This window comes from Perognathus longimembris, chromosome 4 (assembly GCF_023159225.1).
Source record: "Perognathus longimembris pacificus isolate PPM17 chromosome 4, ASM2315922v1, whole genome shotgun sequence".
Taxonomy (NCBI): domain Eukaryota; kingdom Metazoa; phylum Chordata; class Mammalia; order Rodentia; family Heteromyidae; genus Perognathus; species Perognathus longimembris.
The window spans coordinates 15,545,330-15,567,369 of NC_063164.1; the positions used below are offsets into that span (position 1 = coordinate 15,545,330).

At 48.2% G+C, this 22,040-nt stretch overlaps 1 protein-coding gene across 3 annotated transcripts; it reads left to right on the top strand.

Annotated features, from left to right (window-relative positions):
* The first annotated feature begins 924 nt into the window (after positions 1-924).
* Positions 925-21,941, top strand: Znf142 (zinc finger protein 142). 3 transcript variants are annotated; one of them, XM_048344747.1, is made up of 8 exons: positions 945-1,296; positions 5,591-6,190; positions 8,182-8,343; positions 9,927-10,751; positions 14,229-14,406; positions 15,151-18,088; positions 19,824-19,929; positions 21,015-21,941. In XM_048344747.1, the coding sequence occupies exons 1-8, from the start codon at positions 1,017-1,019 to the stop codon at positions 21,482-21,484; spliced, it is 5,559 nt and encodes a 1,852-aa protein (XP_048200704.1). In that variant the 5' UTR covers positions 945-1,016; the 3' UTR covers positions 21,485-21,941. The 3 variants fall into 3 exon arrangements, with proteins under 3 accessions (XP_048200707.1, XP_048200704.1, XP_048200706.1); XM_048344749.1 differs by having other exon boundaries at positions 1,267-1,393; XM_048344750.1 differs by lacking the exons at positions 5,591-6,190; positions 8,182-8,343; positions 9,927-10,751; ... (2 more) ...; positions 19,824-19,929; positions 21,015-21,941 and adding an exon at positions 5,408-5,580 and having other exon boundaries at positions 925-1,393.
* Positions 21,942-22,040: the final 99 nt, after the last annotated feature.

Consider the following 22,040-nt stretch of genomic DNA (forward strand, 5'->3'; position numbering starts at 1 on the left):
AAAAGTTGAGATGGTGCAAAAAGAATATAGTGAATCTGAAGAATAGCAGACATCTGGCTCAGAGCTCAGTTTAGAGGTAGGAGATATGTCTGGAGAGGTCAGCAAAGGCCAGATGATGAAAGAAGAGCCAAGATAGACACTGAGGAATGAGGTTAAGTAGTACAAGGTAAATAAATGACCTTTGAAATTCTTGGATGCCACCCAATTTTGTTGCAGATAAAAAAAACTGAGGCTCAGATTGCTTCATGGTTTGACCAAGGTCACTTAGCTAGCAAGAAATACAGTCTGCCAGGTACTAGTGGCTCATGCCTGTAATCCTAGCTACTCGGGAAGCTGAGGTGTAAGGATACAGGTTTGAAGCCAACCCATGCAGGTAAGTGTGTGAGACTCTTATCTTCAATTAACCACCAAAAAGCCAGAAGTAGAGCTGTGGCTCAATTGCTAGAGCAAAAAGCTCAAGGATAGTGCCCAGGCCCTGAGTTCAAGCCCCAGGACCAACCCAAGAAAGAGAAGGGAAGAAATATAACCTATGGTCTTTGGTGTACTGGCCAAAATTTGTTGGCTCTCTCCTATATTGACCCCATTATCATTTGTTCTGAACATTATTATGAAAAGAAAACCTCTCTTTAGGATAATAATGTGTGGTATGCTGCAGTTCAAGAAATATGTAAATGGGGGCTGGGGATATGGCCTAGTGGCAAGAGAGCTTGCCTCGTATACATGAGGCCCTGGGTTCAATTCCCCAGCACCACATATACAGAAAACGGCCAGAAGTGGTGCTGTGGCTCAAGTGGCAGAGTGCCAGCCTTGAGCAAAAAGAAGCTAGGGACAGTCAGTGCTCAGGCCCTGAGTCCAAGCCCCAGGACTGGCAAAAAAAAAAAAAAAAAAAAAAATGTAAATGGATGGGCATTGAACTATGTTCTTTACCAACCTGGAAGAAAGTAAAAGCTCTAACCATTCTTTTTGTTTTTCCTTTGCTTGGCAAGTAAGAAGCCAGAGCACAGAAGTCTATTGTGATGACAGACCCTGTATTGGACTCCCAGCCAGCCAGAAGCACCGGGGAGATGGATGGACTATGTTCTGAGCTATTGCTGATTCCCCCATCTCTCTCTAACCATGGAATCCTGGGGCCTGTCCCAAGTGCCTGTGCTTCTGGGGACCCTGCACCTTTACCTGCTGATTCAGGCTGCCTACTAGTCGAAGCCACAGCTACTGAAGAGGGCCCAGGGAACATGGAAATCATTGTGGAAACAGTAGCTGGAGCCCTATCCCCAGGAACTCCTGGAGAAACCCCAGGTACAAGCACAGTTGCTAGCAAGACAGTGGGACAAGCAACCCTGAAAGTTTTATCTGTGCTATTTTTGGTACTTCTCTCTGAAAATGGTAACACAAGGTAGCATGCTATTTTTATACTTTGAGATGTTGTAATTTGGTTTGCAGTTGGTGCATGTTGATGGAAGGCTGGCAAGGCAGCACACACCTTGTAGCAAGCTTTTGGCAAGGACTATCCCTATGAAGGCTTTATATCTGCTAGGCAATAATCCAGAAGGGAAATCTTTTCTGACACCTCTTCCCAATTCTGGCCGTCCTTACCCTCCCCCCCTTCTCCCCCCCCCCCCCCATCCACCCACCCCAAACTGCAGCCAGGGATTAGGCAAAAGGCCCAGCCTGCTCCACCACCCTGGTCTTGCCAGGGCTTTCCAGAGGTAACTGGTATTTCCTCACCCTAATTTCCTGTGTATCACTTCACTCATCCTCATCCAAGGCATGTGTTTAGGAGTTAAAGTTGAGCATTTGTATTTACCCTAGCAGAAGGATTTTTCTCTATTTGTCCCAACTTTGAGTACTTGTACAAAGGGATTTTAATTCAGCAAATCAGTTTGTCATGTATCTTAGTCAATGTCACTCCTTCAGCGTTTAGTTACCTCTGTTTTTCCCAGTTCCACCCACATGCTCAAATAACTTCTGTTTTTGTCTTGTTTTTTGGTCATGGGGATTGAACTCTGGGCCTAGGCGCCGTCCCTGAGCTCTTCAGCTCAAGGCTAGTGCTCTACCACTTTGAGCCACAATACCACGTCCAATTTTCTGGTGGTTTATTGGAGGTAAGAGTCTCACTGACTTTCTTGCCCAGGCTGGCTTTGAATTGTGATCCTCAGATCTCAGCCTCCTGAGTAGCTAGGATTACAGGCGTGAGCTCCTGGTGCATGGCTCTTTCCTGGGGCTTGAACTCAGGGCTTGGGCCCTATCCCTGAGCTTTTTTGCTCAAGACTAGTACTCTACCACTTAAGCCACAACCTATACTTCCATCTTTGGTGGTTTTTTTTTTTTTTTTTTGGTAATGAGTTTTCTGCCAGGGCTGGTTTTGAACCACAATTCTGAGATCTCAGCCTCCTGGGTAGCTAGCTAGGAGTACAGGTGGGAGCTATCGGTGCTTACTTAGCACATCTCTGGGGTGTTTTTTTCTGGGGTGGGGTAGGGTAAGGGGTTGCCAGTGCTGGGGCTTGGGACTCAGGGCCTGAGCACTGTCCCGGGCTTCTTTTTGCTCAAGGCTAGCACTCTACCACTTGAGCCACAGCGCCACTTCTGGCTTTTTTCTATATATGTGGTACTAAGGAATAGAACCCAGGGCTTCATGTATACGAGGCAAACACTCTACCACTAGGCCATATTCCCAGCCTCATCTCTGTTTTTTAACTGCTACTATCCAACTACAATTGTTATCACTTCCCTTAGCTGTGTAGTCTAGAAGCAAAGAATACTGGGAGAGATTAGCTAGTTCATCTATATAATTTTTCTAATGTGTGGTAAAAGAAAAAAAGAGCCTGGGTGAAATACATAGCAAGCTTAAGCCAGCCTGGGCTGTATATAGCCAGAGCTTATCTCAAACAAAACAGATTGGGAAAAACATTTTTAATATGTAACCAAGAGTTAATATCTTTAAATTTCAAAGGGTTATGCAATAATAGAAAGTTTTGTTTTAATGGAGAAAAAAATCTAGGCATCGTAGCTCAAGTCTAATCATACTGACTTGGAAAGTGATTGGGATTAGGGATTGTGGTTTGAGACCAAATGAGCATAAAAAGTTCACAAGATGCCATCTCTAACAGTAGCTGAATGTAGTGATGCATGCTTATCCCAGGGGAAAAGAGAAGCACAAACAGGAAGACTGCAGCCCAGATGAGGTACAAAGAGAGACCCTGTATGAAAGTAACCCCAAAAAGTGGCTGGTGGAGTATCTCAACTAGTAGAGTACCTGCTTAGCAGACATGAAGCCCTGAGTGCAAATCCTGAGACTGCCGAAAAAGAGGAATAGAGACATCTATGTCAATTCTCTAAAGTAGAAATAAAAATAGAAATTGTATGGAAGGATGTTTAATCTCACAGAAATAAATTCTACATTTTTATTTTTTGTGATGCTGTGGGTTAGATCCTGGCACTTTAAATATGTTAGGCAAGTGCTCTAGCTATATAGGGTACATTCCTAGGCCTTAAATTCCATTTCAAAATAATTATGAAATGCCATTTTTGTTTTTCATTGTTGGCAAAAACTAAATTTAAAAAAATGATTCCTCGTATTAGGGAGATTGTGCGAGGACATGTAATACCATTTATGAACCAGAACCATATAAATTAGTATAGGTTTTTTGGTACTGGTGTTAGGGCTTGAACTTGGGGTTCTCAGTCATACCCGGCACTCAACTCTTTGAGCCATACCTCCAGTCCAGCTTTTTTTTTCTGGTTGGAGATAGAGTCTTATGGACTTTTCTGCCCACCAGGACCCAACATCATTTTTTGTGTGTATGCATGTACAAGAGCTTTGTGCATGCTAGCTGAGCACTCTACCATTGAACTACATTCCCAGCCAGTTACATAGCAAATATTTGAGCTATACAACAAATCTTAGAATATATATACTGTGACCTGGTAATTCCATTCTGGGAAACTGCCTTATAAAAGACACACAAGAACGGAGATTTGTAAAGATAGCTTCATTTATGATGGTTGGAAGCGTCTCAGCTGTCCATCAGAGTAGAATTTCACTTTAATTTGTTAGTGTTCTGAAATACCATGATGTAAATAACAATGAAAAATTGAAATGTACTTACAGATTTAAAAAAAATCTTTGATAGCTAGGCATAATGATTCATGCCAGTCAACATAGCACTTGGGAGGCTGAGAGGCAGGAGAATTGAGAGTTGGAGACCACTTCAGCCAGCCTGGACCACACGGAAAGATCCTAACTCAAAAGAAAAACAAAACAAAAAAAGAACTTCTGTGTTTAGCAAATGAAAAATGGAGGGAAGAGGAGGAGACAATTAAAATGACCAAAACGGACTTGAAAGGATACAGTCCATTTCATGTGTATGAGGGTAAAGATGGTTATTCTTTGTAAACTTCAATATCATCTCAGTTGCCATGTTGAACTAGCTCTATTTTTTCATTACTCACCTATTATGAACAGTTTTGTTCTGTATATTTTATTGGTTTATATCAATTATACAATAATTATACAATTATTGTTCCATCTTCACACAAGTTTATACTGTATTCCAATCAATTTTATACTCTACTACATTCCCTGCACCCTTTTCTCTAAGAACTAGCATCCTTTAGCCAGATGCTGGTGCCTCATGCCTGTAATCCTACTTACTTAGGAAGCTAAGATCTGAAGATTGCAGTTTGAAGCCAGCCTAGACAGGAAAGTTTGTGAGACTCTTATCCCTAATTACCAAAAGTGGAGTTCTGGTTAAAGTGGTAGAGCAAAAGAAGCTCAAGGCTAGAGCCCAGACCCTGAATTCAAGCCCCAGGACCAAACCAAAAAAAAAAAAAAAAAAAAAAAAGGCAAGCTGGGAGAATGTGATTGAAAACATAGTATGCATATGTGAAAAAATCATAATGAACCTATTTTTAAAAAATTTAAAGGTGGGAGAATAATAAAGTAAGTAAATACGCGTGGAAATATCACAATGCAACCCCAAATTATACAGTTAATAGGTAGATTTAAAAGATTTTAAACACAGATGAATCAGGAAAGAAAAGATGGTAGAGGAGCCCTCGCTGGGGAAAATGGGATGCACCTGCCCAGTAGACGATCAGGACAGAGAGGAACTACCAAAGCAGGGTTTACCATCCATTTAAGAAGAAGATGGTATTACCAATGTGATTACACTCTTCTGGAAAGGGTTCTCCATGTTATGAATTCCTGTGCCTTTGAAATTTTCTTTATGGGATTTGAAAGTGACTCATGGTCATGTATATTATAGAGATTCTCCCAAATGTATTGTCCTCTTAGATTCTCTTCTGTTTCTAATTTTTATTTAGGCAAAATATGTCTTCATGCTTTCTGAATTTGATTTTTGTATGTTCACTCATTTAGTACACTTATTAAAACCCATTTTGCACCAAGAATTGTACTGGACAGTAGAAACCTAAACACACATGCCTGACAAGACTGTGACTGACCTGGCTAACAGTCGAGGTACAGAACCAGGCTTCGGGTCCATCTGCACTCCATGACTATGAAAAGCTACATTTCTCCTGGTAATTCCACCTGATGCTCTGCTTTTCTCTGTCGGTCCTCTGCCTGCAGGTGTCCTGGTGAAGGTGGTGGAGGTGTACTTCTGTGAGCGCTGTGAACAGAGCTTTGCAGAGCCCACTCTGCTGTCCCTGCACCAGTGCACTGAAATCCATACACAACCCGTGCAACACCTTTCTAGTCCCACATGCTCTGTAGAGCTGCCCCACAACAACCTCACCCTCCATGGCCCTCTGCATGGCCTCAGCGTGCCAGATAGCCCCCTGCCATGTCCTGTGTGCAGGCAAGAATTTGCCCAACCCCAGGCCTTGAAGAGCCACTTCAAGATTCACCGGGCCACTCCCAGCACTTTCTCCTGCCCAGAGTCTGACTGTGTGTTCTCCGCTGAGGATCGCCAGGGTCTGCAGCACCACTTGAGGCAGACCCACGGGGCAGTTCCTGTGCCCTGTTCTTTCCGGGGCTGCCCCCTGCTTTTTGGGAGCCAGCAGGGAATGGAGCTTCACCGGCAGGCCCATTATCCTTTCCACTGCAGCTATTGCAACTTCATGGGCTCCAACGTCAAACTCTTCCGGCAGCATCAGCGGAGCCATGGGACCAGAACACAGGGGGAACTTTCTGCTGTTCAGGGACTTCTGTCCCAAGAGCTGCTGCCAGGTATGGGGCCAGAGGCCCAGCAATCCCCTGCCTGAAATGTAGCTGCAATCAGCCTTCTGTAGGAAGGACAGTTCTTATAGAAGTATAAGGGAATTGCAGCTGGGAATGTGGCTTAGTGGTAGAGTGCTTGCCTAGCATGCAGGAAGCCCTAGGTTCATTTCCTCAATACTACATAAACAGAAAAAGCTGGAAGTGGTGCTGTGGCTCAAGTTTTAGAGCGCCAGCCTTGAGCACAGAGAGGCCCAGGGACAGCCCCCCCCCCCCCCCAACAAAAAGTGTAAGGGAATCTAGATGGTGGCTTGGGAAAATGGAATTAGTGACATGGAAAAGCATCTAGAAACCTTGAACCAGTCAATATGGCACATAGAAGAGGTATTTGTCCATGACACTGAGTGAAATTTGGCTACATGTAACTGGAAATTACTTAAGCAGTATTCTCTACTGATCAGTTTCAGATCAGTAGAATGTTTGTAGACTTCCTTTAGAAGAAATGGCAGGGGTTATTTTTAAAAGAATACCTTAAGAATTATTTTATACACAGGGGGTAATCCCAGCTACTCAGAAGTCAGAAATTGGAAGATTGTAGTTCAAGGCCAGCCCTGGGTGGGGAGTGGGGGTTAGGGGAAGGGCTTATTAACTGATATCAATTAATAAGCTGAGTTGAGTGGTTCATGCTTGTGATCCCAGCTATTCAGGAGGTTTAAGGAGGAGGGACACAGTCTGGGACCAGCATAGACAAAAAAAAACAAAACAGCAAGAGAGAGAGAGAGGAGTGGGGAGGGGAGAAAGGAGAGAGACTGGCTCAGGTAATTGAGTGCTTACCTAACAGATGTGAGAGTGTGAGCTCAAAGTAGAAAATAGAGAAAACCAGCCAGAGGAGGACAGGAATGTGATAAGAACTTGCCTTGCCGAGACCCGCTTTGGCTCTAATGCCTGAGCAGAAGATCTTTTTCCTAGGAACGACATAGACCAATTGACCTTTCTGAAGCAGCTCTCTGTTGGGAGATAGGAGATAAGGTTTAAGGGACAAGGTGTGACCCTGAATTGCCATGTTGGGTTTCTCATTGGGACACTTGAGTAATCAGGAGAGATGTTCACCTCCCTTGAGCCAGCTAGGCCATTAGCCCTGGAGACCTGAGCCAAGGAAGTGCAGTTTACCCTTCTCTCCTCCCAGTCCAAATCCAGATGTCCTCAGAGCTCTGACCTTCCAGGGCTCTGAGGCTTTACTGAAAACTGAATTGAGAGTCCTTTCGGGTCTTCATTGTCTTCAGTGGGAATACAGGAATTCCTTACCTATCTTGGGAGTTATGTTTGAGAGATACCCCCCCACACACACAATAGATGAAAATCTGCAAAGTAGCAGCATTATATTATTTCTATATTTTAAGGCTTTTTTTTTTTTCTGTTGGTTGTGGGACTTAAACTCAGGGCCTAGGCGCTGTCCCTGAGCTCTTCAGCTTAAGGCTATATAGTGCTCTACCACTTTGAAACACAGCATCACTTTCAGTTTTCTGGAGGTTAATTGGAGATAAGAGTCTCGTGTACTTCCCTGCCTGGGCTGGCTTTGAATTGCGATCCTCAGATCTCAGCATCCTGCGTAGCTAGGATTACAGTCATGAACCACTGGTGCCCAGCCCTATTTTAAGGCTTTATAAACCCCACTCTCCTATTAACCTTAATTAACATTTTTAAAGTAACTTTTTAAGTAAAAATAACTTGGCATATGAATACCTAAGACAATGCAAAATCCTGCCATATAGCGAGAACTCCACAGTACAGAATTAGATATATATGTTTTCTAAAACCTGAGGTATGAAGCTGCAATAAGTGAACCTTGATATAGTGAGGGACGACTGTCTGTATACTTCTTTAGCAATCTAGATTCCTTCTGCTCAAAGGGGAGAAGGGGGATTATGCTAGCCAGTAGAAATACAAGTTTTCAATGCTGTCAGTTGCCCTTCTGAGCTTCATCACGTTTTTTGTGTCTCCAGGTTCCGAACTGCCTCCAGGAGAACCTTCAAAGGAAACAGGCACATGTTTGCCTAGACAGGAATCAGCTGTAGAAGAGAATATAGAGGAAGAAGAAGAGAGTGGCACCCAGAAGGATTCCCAGAAAGCCTTGGATAAAGGCCCCGGGACTCCACAGTTGGAAGGTAATAACATTGCAAGGTGTGAAGCTCTTGATTGTGGGGAGGACCAAGTAGTGGAAAGCCTATGGTTGGTTTTCTGATATTTAGTTCCCATCTTTCTGAAAAATATATCTTGCTTTGACTTAGAGGTCAAGGTCTTGGACTGGGAATGTGGCTTAGCAGTAGGGTGATTTCCTAGCATGCACAATTCTTCAGCCCCACATAAACAGAAAAGGCCAGAAGGGGCACTGTGGCTCAAGTGGCAGAGTGCTAGCCTTGAGCAAAAAGAAGCCAGGGACAGTGCTCAGGCCCTGAGTCCAAGCCCCAGGACCGGCAAAAAAAAAAAAAGAAGTTAAGGTATTGTGGGAAATGATAAATGGATCAGGACTCTAGAAACACAAAGAAAGATTAGAGCTTATTCTTCTGGGCCAGGTTTCCTCAGGTAGGAAAACCTTTTTTCATGGAAGGAGGTCATAGTATAAGAATATCAGAAGTTACTGGTGGGGCTAGGAATATGGCCTAGTGGCAAGAGTGTTTGCCTCCTATACATGAAGCCCTGGGTTCGATTCCCCAGCACCACATATATAGAAAAACCACCAGAGATGGCGCTGTGGCGCAAATGGCAGAGTGCTAGTGGGGGGGGGAGGGGAGGGGAGGGGAGGGGAGGGGAGGGGAGGGGAGGGGAGGGGAGGGGAGGGGAGGGGAGGGGAGGGGAGGGGAGGGGAGGGGAGGGGAGGGGAGGGGAGGGGAGGGGAGGAGAGGGGAGGGGAGGGGAGGGGAGGGGAGGGGAGCCAGGGACAGTGCTCAAGCCCTGAGTCCAAGGCCCAGAACTGGCAAAAAAAAAAAAGTTACTGGTGATTAGCACTTTCACTGGCATAACTTTTTCTGAATCTTTGCTTCCCAGTTTTCTAACTCAAATAGAATATGTGGAAATCATCCCAAAGGAGTATATTTACTGTCAGACGAATAAGAAAGATCTCATATTTACTACTTACTGGCTGTTGTCTGCAAACCAGCAAACCAGTGCTGTTTTAATCATTTTTGTTTTTGTTTTGCTGATGCCAGTGTTTCAGCTCCGAGCCTCACACTTGCTAGGCTCGCTTGCTCTGCTGGCACTATTACTTGAGCCATGACTCCAGACAAGCTTCATGCTGGTTATTTTGGCAATGGAGTCTTAATGCACCCTGGCTCCAGACTTCTATCCTTTGAGTTCTCTGGAGTAGCTAAAATGTGTTTAAAAGTTAAAGACTATTCATTGTTCTTTTTCAATCACTTCTTTCAGAGTTCTTTCTAATCCTGCCCTGCAGAAAAGAACAGCGAGAGAAGAATGCTTCATCGAGATTATTTTGAGCAGCTTTAGGTTCCAGAATAATGGATAACTGGGACAAACCCTTAAAACAAGTCACAGCAAGGTTTAAGAAGTCCTTTTAGTTTGGTTTCTCGGAATACCTGAGCTTCTCCTCTAGTCTGGGATTATGTTTGTGAATGTATTGTTTGGTTTCCTAGAGAGGAGGCCACATAGTATTTGCCTGGACAAATCGTGACTCCTTTTCTGGCCGTCCCCTGACCTGTTGAACAATCTCACTCTCAATCCCTCTTTCCCACAGGGGATGTAACTTCTGGCCCTGAATCCCTCTTCAAGACACACATGTGCTCCGAGTGCAAGCGCTGTTTTAAGAAGCGGACCCACCTAGTAGAACACCTGCACCTCCACTTCCCAGACCCCAGCCTCCAGTGTCCTAACTGCCAGAAATTCTTCACCAGCAAAAGCAAGCTGAAGACCCACCTGCTGCGAGAGCTGGGTGAGAAGGCCCACCGCTGCCCACTGTGCCACTACAGTGCCGTGGAGAGGAACGCTCTCAACCGCCACATGGCCAGCATGCACGAGGACATTTCCAACTTCTACTCTGACACCTATGCCTGTCCTGTCTGCCGGGAGGAATTCCGCCTCAGCCAGGCACTCAAGGAACACCTCAAGAGCCACACGGCTGCGGCTGCAGCAGGGCCATCACCCCTCCACTGCTTTCAGGAGGACTGCAGCTTCGCAGCCTCTGACCGCAAGGCCTTCATAAAGCATCTGAAGGAGACCCATGGGGTGCGGGCTGTGGAGTGCCGCCATCATTCCTGCCCTATGCTCTTCGCCACCGCTGAAGCCATGGAGGCTCACCACAAGAGCCACTATGCCTTCCACTGCCCACACTGTGACTTCGCCTGCTCCAATAAGCACTTGTTCCGCAAACATAAGAAGCAAGGCCATCCAGGCAGTGAAGAGCTGCAGTGTACCTTTTGCCCCTTTGCCACCTTCAATCCAGTAGCCTACCAGGACCACGTAGGCAAGATGCATGCCCATGAGAAGATCCACCAGTGTCCTGAGTGCAACTTTGCCACTGCCCACAAGAGGGTGCTCATTCGACACATGCTGCTGCATACTGGTGAGATGGCTTCTATTATTAGGATAATGTAATAATGATGGGGAGGATAATGACTAAGCGGGGTGAGGGGGGCCTTTACCACATAGGAGACATCATAGGAAAGGCTTTTCATACATTGCTTCTTTTGACCTAGCATATCTAGTATCTTGAGTTTGCTTAAGTGTCATGCAACTAACAAAATGGTCAAGCTAGAACCTGAATCCAGGCAGTGTAATTCCAGAGTTTGTGCTCTAACCACTAGGCTATTGTGCCTTACCCTTTACCTCTGCCCTGTTGTACCCACCCCTGGTCAAATATATGGGCACATGAATGGCCCACCTGTTTAGAGTGAAGAAACCCAGACCAGTTCAAGTATGATAGCTGAGAGAGAAGAGGGGGGAAGACTCAGCCACCATATGCATTTTGGCCTCCCATAGCTCGGGCATCTAAGGCACGAAAATAGGAATGTCACTAGTGACCTGCAATTTGCATTTGCTTATCTCAGACTCTTCCTTGAGTATCAGCATTGCTAAAGCTTTAAACGCAACTCAGTTAGATTTCCTGCTACAGCGTCATCCCCTTTGTGATCTATGTAAATATCCATGGATTAACAGGACGTTAAAACAATCTCCATCAAAAATTGGTTTGAAAGGACAGTTTTTACAGTTTCAGATGTTGGGTGGGGACGGGGGGGGGGGGGGCTCACACCTGTCACCGTAGCTACTCAGGGAGCTGAGATCTGAGGATTGTGGTTTGAAGTCATCCCAGGCAGGAAAGTCTACAAGATGCTTATCTGCGGTTAACCAGCAAACATTCTGGGCTGGGAGGTAGACACTTGGCTTAAGTGGTAGAGTGACAATCAAGAGCAAGAAAGCTGAGCAACATGCACACATACAGTCAGACCAGTAGGGGAGGAACCCAAAGGTTTAACTCCCCTAACACGTAAAATGCTATTTATCAAAACAAATTCCAGGAAGTTGAAACATGGGTTGTGTTAGTAGTAGTGGTGGTTTTTGTATGTACTTCTTTTTTCTTTTTCTGCTCTTTATGGGAGTACAGAAAGGGAAAGAGAGTGAACAAATGTAGTCACAGTATTCGGTATGTAGAAAATTAACTGTTCGACTTGTGGGCAGGGACAGGAGGAGGAGAAGATCAAAGGAAGGGGTGACATTGTCTAAAAGGGAAATATACACATTACCTGAACTGCAAAATGGTAACCCCTCTATACAACCCCTTAGTAATAGCAATAAAATTGTATTTAAAACAAAACAAACAAGCAAAAAACAAAAACAAAAAAACTGGAAGCCGGTGACTCACTTCTCTAGCTACTCAGGAGGCTGGGATCTGAGGATCACAATTCGAAGCCAGCCAGGCAGAAAAGTCCTCATGAGATTCCTATCTCCAGTTAACCACTTAAAAAACAGAAGTAGAAGAGCACTAGAGCACTAGCCTTGAGCAAAAGAGCTCAGGGACAGCACCTAGGCCCTGAGTTCAAGCCCCACGACTCATGACAAAAACAAAAACGAGAGGCCCTGAGTTGAAGTCTCAGTACTGACACAAAAACCGTCCTCCCACCCCCAAATGCTGGGATGGACATGTGGCTCAATTGAGTTCTCACTAGAAAACTTTGGAATATGTCATTTATTAGTCATAGCAATCATGTGAAGTCAGTTGTCTGAGTTGCCTCATTTTTGAAGACACAGAAGCAACTTACTACTCAAGGTCACCATTGAATTGCTGTGTGATATCTCTCTTCCTTGGTTTTCTCAAATAGTAATAATAGCACCTACCTCATAATGATGTTATTAAGCTTCAATCACAGAAGACATTTGTGCTCAGAAAGGTACCTGGCACAAAGTGAGCACCATGTTAATGTTGGCTGTTAATACTTAGTATCATACTGGAATGCAGAGTTGGTTTTTTGCTGGTCTGGGGCTTGAACTCAGGACCTGGGTGCTGCCCCTGAGTTTTTGTTTGTCCAGTGCTAGCACTCTACCACTCTACCCACTCTACCACTTGAGCCATAGTTCTACTTCTTTTTTTTTTTTTTTTTTTGGCCAGTCCTGGGCCTTGGACTCAGGGCCTGAGTACTGTCCCTGGCTTCTTCCCGCTCAAGGCTAGCACTCTTCCACTTGAGCCACAGCGCCGCTTCTGGCCATTTTCTGGCCGTTTTCTGTATATGTGGTGCTGGGGAATCGAACCTAGGGCCTCGTGTATCCGAGGCAGGCACTCTTGCCACTAGGCTATATCCCCAGCCCCCATAGTTCTACTTCTAACTTTTTTTTAAAGGAGGGGGGAGGGGAGGAGTTTCACAGACTTTCCTGTCTGGGCTGGCTTCAAACTGCAATCCTCAGATCTCAGCCTCTATTTTTTTTTTGCCAGTCCTGGGCCTTGGATTCAGGGCCTGAGCACTGTCCCTGGCTTCTTTTTGCTCAAGGCTAGCACTCTGCCACTTGAGCCACAGCGCCACTTCTGGCTTTTTCTGTTTATGTGGTGCTGAGGAATTGAACCCAGAGCCATGTATGTGAGGTGAGCACTCTACCACTAGGCCACATTCCCAGCCCTCAGCCTCTTGAGTAGCTAGAATTACAGGCATGAACCATCAGCACCTGGCTCTGGGTTAGAGTTTTTTTTTTTTTCCCCTTTTGGCCAGTCTTGGGCCTTGGACTCAGGACCTGAGCACTGTCCCTGGCTTCTTCCAGCTCAAGGCTAGCACTCTGCCACCTGAGCCACAGCGCCCCTTCTGGCCGTTTTCCATGGGTTAGAGTTTTTTTTTTTTTTTTTTTCTCAAATTTTTATTATCAAACTGATGTACAGAGAGGTTACAGTATCATTGGGTTAGAGTTTTTAACCACTGTATTTATTGCTTAATTTCTTTTTCTGTTCCAGAAAACTAAAAGGAATTAGTCTAGAGGAATAGTTGGCTGTTAGTGCTAGCAAACTATCAAACTATATAATAAACCAAGAGTGGACTTTAGAGCTGTTTTTGTTTTGTTTTGTTTTTTGCCTTGTCAGTTGTGGGGCTTGAACTCAGGGCCTGGGGACTGTCTGTCCCTTAGCTTTTTTGCTCAAGGCTAGCACTCTACCACTTGAGCCACAGCGCCACTTCTGGTTTTTGAATGGTTAATTGGAAATAAGAGTCTTACAGGAACTTCTTTGCCTGGGCTGGCTTTGAACCATAATCCTCAGATCTTAACTTCCTCAGTAGCTAGGATTACACGTGTGAGCCATTGGCACCCGGCTTAGAGATAGTTTGGAAAAGCTCAGCTTTTGTGTCCTTTTCATTGGTATAGAAGTCAGAGCAGTTGCCTGAGAGTGCTGTGAAGCAGCCTTGATTGTTGTGACGGTTTACATGCCTCAGGTAGCACATGAAGCTCTTGCTCCTGCTTGGCATCGGCGAGCTTGCTGGAGGAAATGGTCAGGCCACTCACTGGATCTAGATCTATATCTGTCCTGTTTCTTTTCCTCTCTTATCCAACCCCCCGCCCCCAATACTAGGTGAGAAACCTCACAAATGTGAGTTGTGTGACTTCACGTGCCGAGATGTGAGCTATCTATCCAAGCACATGCTGACTCACTCCAACACCAAGGATTACATGTGCACCGAGTGTGGCTATGTCACCAAGTGGAAGCACTACCTCAGCGTGCACATGCGAAAACACACAGGGGACCTCAGGTACAAGTACACACCTGCTTCCATCCCTGTCCCACGATCCTGTGCGCCAAACTAGCATCCTCTTGGATCCAGCTTCAGGCCCCAGTTGCTTTCTCTGGTCCCTGGAGAGTCTGCCCGTCACACTCCTCCGGCCATCTCCCTTGCCTACAGCTAGCTAGCCCCTGTGCCTGTGGCCCACTGTGCATGATGAGAACTCTCTGGGCCACTGGAGGGAGGATAGACCTAGAGGACAAGCTAGAGCGTAAGGTGCTACTTGGTTTCTCAGAGTCTGGTCCTGGGAAACGAGACAATCTCCACTTATGGCACCAAATGGACAATCCAATCCCAGCTGGACATTTCCAATCCCAGCCAAGTTGTCTTTCACCACCTATGGGCACTGTGGGCTGGGGTAGGGGGCGGGAGGGTTCTCTCTAGCTTTCATGCTTGTATGAGAACTAGACCCAAGACCCATACACCCTGTGTTGGCTCCTTAGCAGTCCATAGCAGGTGGAAGCAATATAGAGTATGGGTTAGAATACCAGCTCTCCCAGCCTTATGCAGATTGTTAACTTCTGTGCCTTGGCCTTTTTGCATATAAAATCGATATATCTGTTTCCTCCAGTAGTAGAAAGCTAAGTTAAAATAAGTGATGCTTGTACAGTACAGAGTGCAGAGCTTGGCCCATAGCATTTACTTATTTGATAGTTATTAGCTGTTGTGACTGGTTAATTATTGTGATTTCCCTCCTCTTTTCCTTTGTGCCAGATACCAGTGCAACCAATGCTCCTATCGCTGCCACCGGGCTGATCAGCTCAGCAGCCATAAGCTGCGGCACCAGGGCAAGTCCTTGATGTGCGAGGTGTGTGCCTTTGCCTGCAAGCGCAAGTACGAGCTGCAGAAGCACATGGCTTCCCAGCACCACGCGGGCGCGCCAGCCCCGCTCTACCCCTGCCGCTACTGCAGCTACCAGAGCCGCCACAAGCAGGCCCTGCTGAGCCACGAGAACTGCAAACACACCCGGCTCCGCGAGTTCCACTGTGCACTCTGCGACTACCGCACCTTCAGCAATACCACACTCTTCTTCCACAAGCGGAAGGCCCACGGCTACGTGCCTGGAGAACAGATCTTGCAGTTCCACGGGGCCAGCCTCGAGTCAGACGGGGCCAGGCAGTGCCTGGAACCTCCACCGGACACAGAGCCCTCAAGTCAGCTGCCTTCCCAGCCTCAGGAGCCAGGCCATGGACCTGAGACCATGGTGGACAACCCCAGCTTGGACCAGACCCTGCCAGAGACCAGGGATGACATCAGCACCAGGAAACAACAGAGTGAGGCTCCGCATGGGGATGACCTCGGGGGCAGTGCCAGCCCGGCGGAGGTGGAAGAAGGTGGCTGCACACTACACTTAGAGGCCCTGGGAGTAGAACTGGAGCCCGTGGCCGAGCCACCCGTCGAGGAACTCCCTGTGGAAACGGCCCCTGTGGAGTTCAGGCCCCTGGATCCCTCAGGACCCCTGGAACTGGAAGGGCCAGGTGGGCTGGAAGGGCCAGCACTGTCTCACGGTGAATGTGTTGGGGCTCCTGGCTTAGGTACTGAAGAAGAGCCTGCTCCGGAGAAGCCAGTCTCTGAACCCCCTAGCCACCCCCCCCTCTCAGAGGCGGCTCCTAACAGCTGGGTGGGAACCTTCAAGGCAACACCGTGTGCTGAGATGCCCCCCGCGCCCCAGTTCCCTGAGTCAGAATCATTGCTAAAAGTCCTGCGGAGACAAGATAAAGAGCAAGCAGAGGCCCTGGTGCTAGAGGGACGTGTGCAAATGGTAGTGATCCAGGGAGAGGGGCAAGCCTTCCGCTGCCCACACTGTCCTTTTATCACTCGCCGGGAAAAGGCCCTGAAGCTGCACTCCAGATCAGGATGCCAGGGCCGCCGAGAGCCCCTGCTGTGCCCCGAGTGTGGCGCTAGCTTTAAACAGCAGCGCGGCCTCAGCACCCACCTGCTGAAGAAGTGTCCTGTTCTGCTCAGAAAGAACAAGAGCGTGCCCAGACCGCGTTCCCCCCCTGCCCTGCACGCCCAGCTCCCAGGTACCCAGGCCTCGGGAGACAGCACAAGTGCCGAGCCCCCACCCGCGCCCTCAGAGGCAGCGCTGCAGCTTCCCAAAGCCGCGCCTGAGCTCCCCGGAGAGCCAGGGGCTGGAGGGGAGCTCCCTGCCACACCCGCAGCCCCTCCAGCACCTCCTAGAGGAAGCTCCCCAAGTGCAGAAGGCCCGGAGAAGTTCCGCTTTGAGCGGGGCAAGTTCCATTGCAACTCATGCACATTCCTTTGTTCTCGGCTCTCCTCCATCACCTCTCACGTGACGGAAGGCTGTCGGGGAGGACGCGGCAGGGGAGGAAAGCGAGGGTCCTCCCTCACTCGCCCCGCCACCGCCGTGCCTCCCGTGAACAGTGGGGATGCTGCGCCCCTGAGTCACAGGAATCCAGAGTCCAGTCCTGGTGATGGGGATACCACTGCGACCGAGACACCCAAGGGGCCTCTCTTCTCCTGCCCCACGTGCCCCTTTAGCTGCCAACAGGAACGGGCGCTGAGGACGCACCAGGCCCAAGGGTGCCCACCCGGGAAGCCTGGGGAGCTGCACTGTGGCCTGTGCTCCTTCACTGCTCCTGCCGCTGCTGCGCTGCGGCTCCACCAGAAGCGGAGGCACCCCGCGGCAAGCCCCGCCCACGGGCCAAGGCCCCCTCTGCAGTGCGCAGACTGTGGCTTCACCTGCAAGCAGAGCCGCTGCCTGCAGCAGCACCGGCGGCTCAAGCACGAGGGCGTGAAGCCGCACCAGTGCCCGTTCTGCGACTTCTCCACCACCCGGCGGTACCGCCTGGAGGCCCACCAGTCCCGCCACACGGGCGTCGGCCGCATCCCTTGCAGCTCCTGCCCCCAGACGTTTGGCACCAACTCGAAACTGCGTTTGCACCGACTGCGGGTCCACGACAAAACCCCCACCCACTTCTGTCCGCTCTGCGACTACAGCGGCTACCTCCGGCATGACATCACGCGCCACGTCAATAGCTGCCACCAGGGCACCCCAGCCTTCTCCTGCTCCCAGTGCGAAGCCCAGTTCAGCTCAGAGACGGCACTGAAGCAGCACGCGCTGCGGCGACACCCCGAGTCCACACAGCCCGCGCCTGGCTCGGCCGCAGAGCCCGGCGAGGGCCCCCTGCACTGCTCCCACTGCGGCTTGCTGTGCCCCAGCCCCGCCAGCCTGCGAGGACACACCCGGAAGCAGCACCCGCGGCTGGAGTGCGGGGCCTGCCAGGAAGCCTTCTCCAGCCGGCTGGCGCTGGATGAGCACCGGAGACAGCAGCACTTCAGCCACCGCTGCCAGCTCTGTGACTTTGCCGCTCGGGAGCGGGTGGGCCTGGTGAAGCACTACCTGGAACAGCACGAGGAGACGTCTGCAGCGGCGGCCTCCGACGGGGACGGGGACGCCGGCCAGCCCCCCCTACGCTGCCCCTTCTGTGACTTTGCGTGTCGCCATCAGCTGGTGTTGGATCACCACATGAAGGGGCATGGAGGGACCCGCCTCTACAAGTGTACTGACTGTGCTTACAGCACCAAGAACCGGCAGAAGATCACGTGGCACAGCCGCATCCACACTGGGGAAAAGCCTTACCGCTGCCACCTCTGCACCTATGCCTGTGCTGACCCCTCGCGCCTCAAGGTAAGGTCAAGGGCCACACAGCAAGGAATAGGAGAGCAGGCTTGGGGTCCTTCAATCCTAACACTTGCACATATTAGCTGTATGACTTCGCTCAAGTTCCTCAGCTTCTACAAGGCTATCCCTCATCTATAAAAGGGATCGTATATACCAATTTCATAAGGTTGTTGTAAAGATGAAATTCTTTTTTTCTTCTTTTTTTGCCAGTCCTGGGGCTTGAACTCGAGGCCTTAGCACCGTCCCTGGCTTCCTTTTGCTCAAGGCTAGCACTCTACACTTGAGCCACAGCGCCACTTACAGCGTTTCTGTTTATGTGGTACTGAGGAACCGATCCCAGTGCTTCATGCATGCTAGGCAAGCACTCTACCACTGAGCCACATTCCCAGTCTAAAGATGAAATTCTATAATACACATTTGCCATATGATAAAGGCATAGAGTAGTTTGGTGGCAATCTAAATAACACTCAACATTAGTTGAGCACTTACTATATACCCAACATTGTAATTGTATCCTTTCAAAAGTAAAAGAGATGATGGGCTGGGACTGTGGCTTAGTGATAGAGTACTTACTTAGCATGCATGAGGCCCTAGGTTCAATTTCTTGGTACCACATAAATAAAATAAAAAGTTGGGTTTTGGTTTGGTTTGGTTTGGTCAGTCCTAGGGCTTGAACTCAGGGCCTAGGCACTATCCCTGAGCTGCTTCTGCTCAAGGCTGCCACTCTACTACTTGAGCCACAGCGCCACTTCCGGCTTTTTCTGTTTATGTGGTGCTGAGGAATTGAATCCAGGGTTTCGTGCATGCTAGGCAAAGACTGCTAAGCCACATTCCCAGCCCCAAGAAAAAAGATCTTCTAAGAAAGAAAAAAGAACTCCACTAACAGTAAAAAAAAATAAAATAAAAAATTACGAGATGAGTGCCGGAGCTTTTAGTTCAGTGGTAGCGCTTGTTGAAAGCTCTGGGTTTGATCCTTTTTTTTTTTTTTTGCCAGTTCTGGGGACTGGACTCAGGGCCTGAGCACTGTCCCTGGCTTCTTTTTTGCTCAAGGCTAGCACTCTGCCACTTGAGCCACAGCGCCACTTCTGGCTGTTTTCTATATATGTGGTGCTGGGGAATCGAACCTAGGGCTTCATGTATACGATGCAAGCACTCTTGCCACTAGGCCATATTCCCAGCCCCTGGTTTGATCCTTAATACCACCATCACCCAAAAAGAGAAAGAAAAAAAATGAACACTTTTTCCATTTTCCATTTTATAGATTAGTAAATGGCCTTCAGAATTAGTTTAGTTCATTCAAGAACATGGGTAAGGGCTGGGAATATGGCCTAGTGGTAGAGTACTTGCCTCGCATACATGAAGCCCTGGGTTTGATTCCTTAGCACCACATATATAAAAAAGCCAGAAATGGGGCTGTGGCTCAAGAGGTGGAGTGCTAGCTTTGAGCAAAAAAAAAAAAAAAAAAAAAAGGCAAAGACAGTGCTCAGGCCCTGAGTTCAAGGCCCAGGACTGGCAAAAAAACAAAAAAAGAACATGGGTAATAAGCAGAGCTACGACAATCAGGGCAGACCTAGGAAAAAGCTAAAAGGATTAAGAAGGTATCATTCTTGGAGACCCAGCTGGTCCGAAGAGGAGTATGGAAAGGTTGAGAGCAGGGTTGTGTACTAATACTTTGCAGCCTACTTGTCCCTGGTTGCATTTTGTGAGTCTCAGGGGACACACATGTTTTCTACTCCTCCAGTACCACATGCGAATCCACAAGGAGGAACGGAAGTACCTGTGTCCTGAGTGTGGCTACAAGTGCAAGTGGGTCAACCAGCTCAAGTACCACATGACCAAGCACACAGGTCAGTCTATGTGATCCGAACCTAAAGGGTTTCCCCATATACCATATGCCCACCACCCACATGGCCATCAGGCTGGTAGTGTGTGTATCAAAACTACTCCCAAACCACTGCAGATCTGTTGGAAATAGAAGAGGGGTACACTCAAGAGCCTGGACATGTGTACTTTGCAAAAGCTTCTCGGGTGATTGTGGTACAAGGTCACCCACCCCTGAGGACGTCCAACCCAAATTTGATAGTAAATACTTGATTCCTAAATAAACATGATGCGAGCATCATGAGTAGGGAAGGGGAAATGGAGAGGTCCCTGTTCCTGGGTACAGGATCCCCAGATTATGTGTTCTTTGTAAAACGTCAATGGCTGTAAGCCAGTGATCGCCGTAAATGGTTCCCCATACACGGGGGAACCAACTGGGTGCATTTCGAGGCCCTCTGCTTCTGAGTGCTGCTGCTTTCAATGTTACCTCTTTCTTCTTAAGCTTTTTTTTTTTTTTTAACTTTTTGAGTAAAAATGGATTCTCAAAAACTGTTGGGTATCCCATGTTAAAAGAGTCTTGGGATCGTAACTGTGCATTGTGAACCCTCCCATATTTGAGTATTTTCTACTCTCAGATGGCTGCTTGGTTAGCAGTCCACTTAACCATCAGTATCTTTTAACCATCAGTATCTCCTGGACATCTCCGTGTGTACAAGGGCTGTGCTGGGAGCAAGGTACGAAATGTCAGACAGGAATATAAATTCCAAATATAAAGATAAAGATACGGTCATTAGCCAGGACCGGTAGCTCATGCCTGTAATCCTAGCTACTTAAGGAGCCTGAAACCTACGGACCATGGCTCCAGCCAGGCAAATATGGGAGATTCCTTATTTCTAATTAACTCAAGTGGTAAAATGCCAGCCTTGAGTGGAAAAGCCAAGTACAAGCACAAGGCCCTGAGTTCAAGCCCTAGTACCAGCACCAAAAAAAAAGATAGCCTCATTAGTCAGCTTGTGGTGTTCTTTATATCCCAGTCCTATAGTGACTCTTAGGGCCCACTGAACCTTCTTCTACCCGCCGATTCAGTGGTGATTTGTTCCCTGCCCTACAGGACTGAAGCCATACCGGTGTCCTGAGTGTGAGTACCGTACCAACCGTGCCGATGCCCTGCGGGTACACCAGGAGACCCGGCACCGCGAGGCACGCGCTTTCATGTGCGAGCAGTGCGGCAAGGCCTTCAAAACGCGCTTCCTGCTGCGCACCCACCTGCGCAAGCACAGCGAGGCCAAGCCTTACGTGTGCAACGTGTGCCACCGCGCCTTCCGCTGGGCCGCCGGCCTGCGCCACCACGCCCTCACCCACACCGACCGCCATCCCTTCTTCTGCCGCCTCTGCAGTTACAAAGCCAAGCAGAAGTTCCAGGTTGTCAAACACGTGCGCAGGCACCACCCCGACCAGGCCGACCCCAACCAAGGTGTGGGCAAAGACCCCACCACCCCCACAGTGCACCTGCATGACGTGAAGCTGGAGAATCCCAGCCCTCCTGCTCCGGCAGCGCCTACCACAGGACCCGAGGGCTGAGCGTCTTCTGCAGCTCCCCAGACGGGAAGAACGGAGGCTCCAACATGTGCAAACGGGGATGGAGGGGGCTGGCCTGAGGAGCGGGCCTAAGGGGGGACTGGCTTTGGCTTTGGGATGTTACCATGACTGGAACTCTCTCAACCCCCACCAGACTCTGAGTATTATTCTTTGAAATTAATGCCTATATAAAAGAGAGACACGGACCAAAACATTGATTTCCTCTTGAGGTGAACTGTGTTAGATGGGAATGAATTTCCAATCTTCTTTACCATCATTTTACCAGAGTCCTGGTTACAAGATCGTGATTTCATCCAGGCTGTCCACTCTATCTTCCTTCCTACTGTATCTCTAGCCCTTTTTTCTTTTAGTGTTCTTTAAAACAGTTGTTATCTGACTGCATGTGCTACGGTGCCTAATGACTCTATAAAGCATGTTGAGCAGAATGCTTACTAGCTTACAGACTTGTCCATATCCCTGTCTTCACATTCCAGGCTATCCCCTCTTAGGTCTCTGTTTGTCTTCGATCTCCTTTGTCCTTTCCACATTCATTCAGAGA